This window comes from Nicotiana tabacum, chromosome 6 (genome assembly GCF_000715075.1).
Source record: "Nicotiana tabacum cultivar K326 chromosome 6, ASM71507v2, whole genome shotgun sequence".
NCBI lineage: Eukaryota > Viridiplantae > Streptophyta > Magnoliopsida > Solanales > Solanaceae > Nicotiana > Nicotiana tabacum.
The window spans coordinates 101,520,474-101,529,738 of NC_134085.1; the positions used below are offsets into that span (position 1 = coordinate 101,520,474).

The following is a 9,265-nucleotide window of genomic DNA, read 5'->3' on the forward strand; positions in this document are numbered from 1 at the left end:
GTCACAAGTGTATGAGCACTACTAGATTATACAAAACTATAACTACTGTCTGAGATGAAAATAGACAGAAATGAATGCAAAGGAGAGACTCTAGGTGCTGCGGAACAACTCAAGAAGCAGCTCACCACTAGGCCTCCGGGTAACGGAGATGCGCGCCGGTGTGATTGCCAGATGCACCTACCTCAGATCCTACACGGTCAGTGCAGAAGTGTAGCGTGAGTACATAAATAACATGTACCCAGTAAGTATCAAGTCTAACCTCGAAGAAGTAGTGACGAGGGATCGATTTCAACACTTACTATGGGCTAACAATGCGAATACATAAATTCTAAATAAATATGGGTTATGTAAATAATAACAATAACTCATTAACAAGCACGAACAAACAATTATTTCGCAAATTAATAAACTGCAAATAAATTCATGCCATTAAATTATTTTAACCTCACAAGCCACAAAATAATATCAAGTATGATTAGGCTCCGAATATTATTCAGCACAATTTATGGCGAGATCGTACGACCCTCTCCAAAATAAGGAGTACACTGCCGAGGGACGTTCAGCACGATCCATAGATACATCTATTCTACTGCCGAGGTATTTAGCCCGCTCCACAAAAAGAGAGTATACTTTATAAGCATTTGACTTAAACGTTATAACAAGGCTAATACACGATGTAGTACAATTTTCATTGACGGTCAAATAATCCGCTCACAATTCTAGCAAGTGAAAGTCGGCCCTTTACAATTTCTCTAACAAGTTCTAATATAATTTAGGCACTTTAATTAATAAGTAGGGTGCAAACATTACAAGTAATTCATAATTTGGGTCCTAAACTACCCGAACATAAGCATAAATAGTAGCTGCATACGGACTCTCGTCACCTCGCGTGTACGTAGCTCCCACAATTAGAAGCAAATATTAATTTAAATCACCTATGGGTTCAATTCCCTCTTACAAGGTTAGACAAGAGATTTACCTCGTCTCAAAACCCACTCTCCGGTCACAATTTTGTTCTAAAGCCTCACCTCGATGCCAAACAATTCGAAACTAGTCAAATGTTATATAATTTAATCAATCCATGTTTAAAAGTTCATTATTTAACTATTAGAGTAATCACCCAACCCCAAATTGGAAGATTCCTAAAATTCACTCCCGGCTCATGTGCCCGGATTCCAAAAATTTTCGAAGAAAGTTATTACCCATAACCTCACGAACTCAAATATATAACTTTCACTCAACTCCATACCATTTTTTTGGTTAAATCTTATTTTTATCAAAACCTTGGTTTTTCATCTAAACCCATCATTTCAAATATTTTACTTGTTAAATCTATCCATAATCTATGTATTTAACTCACATTGTGTAGAAATTACTTATCTCAAAGTGCTTGGTGAAAACGCCTTCCTAAGAGCTCCAAAAATCGCCCAAGGAATGCAATAAATGAACACAAAATGTTTGAGTCCCGACATAAATGAAGGTTCTGCCCAACAGAACTTTCGCATCTGCGGTTACTGGGCCGCATCTGCGGTACTAGGTCCACTTCTGCGGAATTCCTCAGGCCCAGTGCTGGTCGCTGTTGCGGAGTGCATGTCGCTCCTGCGGCTTAGGCCGCTTCTGCGGTTTCCTCCATCGCACCTGCGCGTTCGCAGGTGCGCACACTCACCCGCATCTGAGATTCCTGGACTACTCTTGCTGGGCCGCTTCTGCTGTTGCTGGCCCTCTGCAGGTGCGATTGCACCAGAAGCTGGATGGTTCAGCTGCTCACCAAGGCCAAACGACCTCCGCGCATCGTCCGAATGGCATTCGGTGGTCCGAGGCCCTGTCCAAACATACCAATAAGTTTGAAATAATAAAACGGATTCGCTCGCACCCTCAGAATGTGGAAAACAATATTAAAACTAAGAATCGCAACTGAAAACCAATAGGGTCAACTCATGAACTTCAAATTCTTCCAATTTACTCCGAATGTGCCGAAACTTACTTAAACTACTCGGAATGATATCAAATTTTGCGTGCAAGTTTTAAATCACCATACAAAACTATCCCTAAGCTCGGAATCCCAAACAGACCTCGATAACACCAAAACCTACTCCAAACCAAATTTTAAAGAACTTTAAAACCTTCAAGGTACCAACTATCAATTTTAAGAGCCGAAACGCTCCTGGGGTTATCCAAAACCCGATTCGAACATGCACCCTAGTCCAAAATCATCATACAAACCTATTGGAACTGTCAAATCTCGGTTCCGAGGTTATTTACTCAAAATGTTGACCAAAGTCAAACTTAGCCTATTAAAGCCAAACCAAGGAACCAAGTGTTCCGATTTCAACCTGAACCCTTCCAAACCCCGAACTAATCAACCCCGCAAGTCACGAAACACCTAAAGCACATATAGGGAGTCTTATTTAGAGGAACATGGATCTAGAAAGCAAAACGACAGGTCATGTCGTTACAGAACATCCAGTAAAAAGATTATATATAAAATATACAATTGGAAATTTTTATATTTATATTAAGTTTGAATTTTGACACCTAAGAACTAAGAAGGTACCAGATAGATTGGTATTTTGCACGAAGTGATTTCAGATTTTGAATTCACCCATGCTCTTCATTAGCAAAAAAATGATACCAACACCATGTGAGTCGGGCTAACTAGAATTCATGCAATCAAAAAGAAAAAAAAAATAAAGGACAAGAAAACTTACTCAACGTGGATACCAACTAGCTATTGGCAGGAAAAAGGTCACACACGTGGTGTTAGCTCCAACTTAAGAAATCAAAATTGATGTAATTAATAGCACAAACTTGCATGTGAATTGGAGTTTATAGAGTCCGGAATCAAAATGTGGTTTTTTTTTACTCAAAATACGCAAATAAGTGTTAAAAAAAAGTTACCAAACTATATATAACGCCACAAAAAGTGGCGCTATACAGTAACGGTGCACACTTTTTGTGGCGCTATATTAATTAAAAGCTGACATATGTTACATAGCGCCACTATTAGTGGCGCTATACCCCTTATTACCTGACCCCACAAATAATTTCTGGGTTCAATAATTCAAAAGCGTATAAAGCCACTTTTTGTGGCGCTATATACAAAAAGAAAGCCTCTCCGGCTAGCCATTTCCTATATAAACATCGTAGAATCGCCACAACTTCATTTAAAATTTTTTTTAACTCTCGTTGGTTTCTATTGTTGTTAAATTCTCCAGTATTTTTTCATTATGTCTGAAGAACGTAGAATAAGAGTATCATTATACTGGGGGGGTGAGGTTGTGATGGAGAATAACTCTGTGGGCTACAGTTTACCTGCTAAGTGTAATGTTAAATTGTCACTTTCAATGGAGTACGAAACATTGATATCGTTGTTATGCAAAAAAATGAGTGTGAGAAAACGTTCAGTGATACTCAAAGTAACCGGAAGATATCCGTATTCCGTTACGCCGCAAGGGGTTGCCTTTTACTCAGAGTTTAACATCGACGATGATGACACTTTGAGTGATTTCCTGAGGACTCTGGAAGAATGCCGGGAATTTCTTGTAATCACAATGTTGGAGATGTACGTGAAGGTTGAAGACGTTCCAAAAAATGAGGTTGTGCGTAGTAGAGATATCCCCCAGTGATCGGGTGGTTATTCTGGATCAGTTTTTGCCGGACATGTTCCGGATGAAAGATTTTTTCTTGATTTAAATTTATCACCGTCGGCGAATAAGCAGCGAGAAAATAATTTATACTCTACTTTCCATAATTCACAAGAAGAGTGGTAAACTTCAATTTTCATTTGTGTTAATTATGTATATTTTTGGCGTATTGAATTAATTTTAACGCTCATTTATTTAATAGGGGGTACCGGCCGGATATGAATTTTACAAGTGGCCCATCCGGTAGTCATCACCTAACTGAAAACGTCCATCATGGAATGTCATCACATTACGACTTGTAAGTGAAATGATATAGCCATATATAAAGCATTTATTAATTTAGTAGCTTATATTTTTGTTGAAATGTGCAGTGAAAACGAGCAAGTTGAACTACCCGTAATCACTCAATTGCCCGAAAAGGACGTATTACATCAGGATCTGGCAGATGCACAGAGTGAGGAAGAGAACAGCGATTACAATAACAATGCCGATGAATCGGGAGACGAGACACCATTTGCTCGTAAGGATGGTGATGAAGAGGACGAGGAGGAAGGACCCGATTTGAAGAGAGCCCCCCATAGACGAAAAGTGTACGAGTCTGAAGTGTCATTTCATTCAAGGGAGATTCCTTATATTGATAACTTGCCAGCCGTGCCGGATGTGGAAACTCTCACAAGGGATTTTGATGAAATCCGGACAGCAATGTGGGATGAGTCTAGACCAACGGTGCTTGCAAAGGGGATGCTTTTTCCTGATAAAGAATGCGTAAGCAGGGCTTGTAAAATGCACAATGTTAAAGAGTGTCGTGAGATGCAGGTATCAGAGTCAAGTCCGACGGTATACAGGGCTATTTGTCGCAGGTGGTTTTGGCCATGTAATTGGATGTTGCGTGCGTCGAAGAAGAAGACAGGTATGTAGAAAGTGGGTAAATACATTCCCACCCACACATGCGAAATGGACACTTTCAACGGGAATCACTTCAACTTGGATATTGACTTGATATCTCTTGTATTTATTCCACACATCGAAGCGTCCATAAGGTATAAAATCAAAGAGTGCATTACAGGAGTCCACCAGGAATATGGCCACACAATTACCAAAAGAAAGGCATATCTTGGGCGCAAAAGAGCGTTTGAAATAGTCTATGGTAACTGGGACAAGTCATTTGCGGATCTGCCTAGGTACATGGCTGCACTGCAGCACTTTAACCCCAGAAAAGTTGTTGAATGGAAGCTTGGGCGGAGTCCGGGTAAATCAGAATATATATTCAATTATGTGTTCTGGGCGTTTAAGCCAGCAATTGATGGTTTTCCGTATTGTCGGCCTGTAATATCCATAGACGGAACTCATGTCTATGGAAAGTACTATATCAAGCTATTGATAGTCGTGGCAGTGGATGCTAATGGACAGATATTTCCTCTAGCCTTTGCTATTTGTGCTAATGAAAACACAGAGATGTGGACAATATTTTTGAACCACCTGAAAGAGCACATTGTCAAATAGCGTTCAGGTATTTGTCTAATATCTGATTGGCACGGGGGTATATTAAGTTCTGTGGAGAACCTTCCTGCCTGGCAAGAACCTTATGCATACCACCGTTACTGTGTGAGGCACTTTAAGGCCAATTTCAAGAAGGGACATCCCAAAAAGGATCTACATGATTTGATGTGGATGGCAGTAACAGACCACCAATAACATAAATTTCGGAGGCATATGGATTCTATCAGGCAAGAAGACGAGGCAGCATATCGTTGGTTAATGCGGCATGACCCTGAAAAGTGGACGCTGCACGCAGATGGTGGCAAACGCTGGGGAATTCTTACTACAAACGTGTCAGAATCCTTCAAAGGGTTATTAAAGTCGGCAAGAGGATTGCCCGTCACAGCCATGGTGCGTATGTCGTTCAAGCAGATGGCGGAGAGGTTTATGCAACGGTCTGCAGCTGCAACAGAATTGATGGAAAGGGGTGTTGAATTTATGCCAGTGCCTATGAAGAGATTAGAGAAATACAGACGGCGAGCACATTGGCATTCCTTTTTGCAATATGATAACGAACGAGGTATTTTTGAAGTTCGCACCGCTATCCATAATAATCGGGGTAATAATGTACATACTGTAAATGAATCTACAAGGTTATGCTCATGTGGGAAATGGTCAATCTACCACATGCCTTGTTCACATGCCATCAAGTGTTTTCAACGTGTTGGTTATGCGGAGACCAACTATATTGATCAACAATATAGTGTTTCCAAATACCTAAACACATATAGTGGTCAGTTGCAGCCAGTGGGTGCTGAGCATTACTGGCCCCCAGAACCATTTAAAATGGTGTGTAACAAGTCCTATTTGCGTAAAAGACAGGTGTAGAAGAGAACGCGTATACGGAACCAAATGGATGTTAGTGATACCGTATATGCGCGCAAATGTGGTATATGCTCGCAAACAGGACACGACCGTAGAAAATGTCCTTTGGGTGGCAACAGTAATCAAGCTAAGGGCGGGTGTTCTTCTATTGTACCTAACTACCCATGAGTTCATGTTGTAATAATTAGTTGTTATGTATACAATTTAAGTATTTATGAAATAAAATTTTCTTGTTTGTTAATTATGATTTGCAATTTCCCATTTTACCTATTTAAATAATAATTTAATATAATTATCGGTATATTTATTATGTGTGTATTGTCTTGTCGACATCACGATATTTAATACACAAAATATAGCGCCATTATATATGGCGCTATGTGTGTCTTGTCTTGTCGAACTGGAAAAGCTAAAAAAGTTGACCGACTAACATAAAGTCGTCTTGTCAACATCATGATATGGTGCTATCTAATATAGCGCCATTAGATATGGCGCTATATGTGTGTTGTTTCGCCTATAAATAATGGGGTCATTGTAGTTATTTTGTGTGCTAAAAATTTCCCCCAGAAATATTTCATTAAAAGTAAGTAAGGTTTTTTATTATAAGCAAATATTTCACAAATGGCTCAACCTGGTCGTCCACCAATTTGCTTCTGTGGAAAACCATGCATGATGGATTGTGGGTGGGAAGGTGCTAACGCTGGACGCCGCTATTGGTGCTGTATGAACACGTTGTACAAGCAACCCGACGAACCTACTTGTGAATTTGATGAATGGTCTGAGGAACCATGTTATTAGGAAAGCTACAGGGAGAGATTACAGGATTTTCATAATATGTGGTTGTACCAGCAGAGAATACAAAAGGAAGGAGATAGAATTATTACAGAAATGAGGGAGAAACTGAAGGAGGTGGAAGATAAAAAATGGAGAACAGAATGGAATTGTGAAGCACACAATGAACGCAATGAAAAATATAAACGGGAACTTGCGGAGGTGAAGGCGAGAGTGAAAGAGTTAGAAGAAGAAAAAGAACAAATGGAAGAACGATTTAAGTAGTTGGAGCGAAGAATAAATGACAACTGAGGATGGAGCATTGGCGTGTATGTGTTTAGTGTCATTTTCATATTTCATGTATTTTTATTATGTTGGCCTGTTAAGTTTGTGTTTGTGTTGTAGTAATGTTTTCTTTGTTTGTTGTACTAAATTTTATTTTAATTTAAGTGGAAATTAAGTTTAAGTTATTGTGTTACTATACCAAATACTATAAAACGAAATGAGAACTAAAAAAAGTAATTGTCATATTCGATTAAATATTGTTGTTAATGTATACAAAAATATTATTTACACCAAAAAAACATAAAAATGGAAGACCGAATCAATGTGTCCCGCATCCGGTGTGTCTCAAAGTAGCCGTTGGCCTGAGGCGCATCCCCTGCCGCCCAGGTACGCTATCAGGATCATCATCATCAAGTCGTCTCCTTATGGCCGGATGCGGCACAGGATGACATGTATCGGTGGTGCTGTCAGGTCCAGTAGAAGGCTACATAATAATATCAAACTTAGTATAGAAAACTACATAACAATTCACAAAAATTTATATTGTCTTACCATAATCGTGTCTGGATCCTGAATGTAGTCATCTGTCGCAGCATCGCATGAAGCCTAAAAAAGTAAATTAATAAAGTTAAAGAAAATAAATAAGTTATAGTAAAAACAGTAATAAAATTAATACTAATAAACTCATACATGCGCATGTGATGAGCTGCCATAACTCAGTCGGTGCCCACTATCAAAATCTCGGATCGGTCGAGACTCATCAGTGGTAGACGGGCCAGGGAAATATCTACCCAACTCCACTCCTTGAAAATCCGAGCCCGTGATCAAGAATTGACCCCATGGGGTCACCTGCGACGTCCCTGGAGTGTCATAAATGCCAAGGCTGTAAGACGGCATGTCGGTCTCATGCATGCCACCTCCCATATCAGCAGCAACATCATCAGCAGGAGCCTCAAAGCCCCCTTGCTAGGGACCTCCTCTCCGCCCACGACCACTTCGTCCGGCACCAGCAGGTCGTCGTGGAGCAGCAGCAGCTTGTCAGCCACCACCTCGTGGCATACCACGACCTCGCTGGTACGTGGCTAGGTCAACATAATCTGGCTCGTGTGCCAAACACTGATCCGATCGGCCTCGCTGCAGTGTCTGGGCAGCCACATCCATGAAGCGACGACTATACTCCTACATGATCACAAGATCGTGGACATAACTCTACATCTGCTGCCCCATACGATATACGGTATGCAATCCAATCGCCTGCACAAAAGTTTTTAATATAAACTATGTATTTGACTCGAAATTACTATTAATGTAATTGATAATAACAAAAAACATACCAGAGCCTCATGTCTCCCGGCGTATGAGACGTACCGACCATTTACCTGATGAACTGGGTTCCCGATAAAAAGTCGGGAAACAGTGCGGTACCATGCCATATAAACTTCGATAGGAAAGTGTTGCGGAGCTGGGGTCAAGTCCCCTCGGTTGTCCCAAATACCCAACTGCGCTGCCAGCCAATCAATAAATGTGTCGTCCACCCTCATCCGATCATCCCTCTCATAATATAATGGATCTCATGCAGGCCGAGTCGGTATAGGCTGCGGAAATCCAAACTGACGAAATACTCGCTCTAAGGCATGATGCTCGACAATATCGAGGCACGTGAGAGGGACGGAAGCCCTCCAAATATGGCGGCCGTGCGTGCAATACGCTGGCAGGGTACCTATCAGCTCTTCGTTGTACGGCGTCCAGATGAACTATCAAATAATAACACAAACCGTTAGTATGCGCAACACCTAGTTAAACAATAATTGGTAAGTTTAGTTAGATATTCACATGTGCGTCCTCCAGAAAATCCAACACATCCCTACAGAAGGGGAGATTATGATGGCCATGATACTCTTGTGCAAGTCTACGACGCAATACCCACCTACAAGCTAGAGAGAGATCAAGAATATGTACATTAGCCGGTAGCTGTGGCAGAGGTGGCCGAAGCTGCAGAAATCGCTCCCACACCCAAACCTAACATACAAAGTTGACATAAAAATTAACTATAACTAGGTAGAATTGTAACTCAAGGACATATTATTTGAATAAGTTGTCACCTGTAGAAGTGGCAGAAAGCCAGAAACGTCTCTCTGTGTGCCCATGGATGCCCGACATATCTTCCTGTACAAAAATGATAGGACAGCACCACCCCAGCT

The 9,265-nt window shown here is 40.7% G+C and overlaps 1 protein-coding gene across 1 annotated transcript; it reads right to left on the reverse strand.

Annotated features, from left to right (window-relative positions):
- Positions 1 to 7,338: 7,338 nt before the first annotated feature.
- On the reverse strand, positions 7,339 to 8,040 carry LOC142181483 (uncharacterized). Its single transcript, XM_075254385.1, has 3 exons — positions 7,755 to 8,040; positions 7,617 to 7,670; positions 7,339 to 7,548 (listed from the first exon to the last, which is right to left on the reverse strand). The coding sequence occupies exons 1-3, from the start codon at positions 7,986 to 7,988 to the stop codon at positions 7,384 to 7,386; spliced, it is 453 nt and encodes a 150-aa protein (XP_075110486.1). The 5' UTR covers positions 7,989 to 8,040; the 3' UTR covers positions 7,339 to 7,383.
- Between the last annotated feature and the right edge of the window lie 1,225 nt (positions 8,041 to 9,265).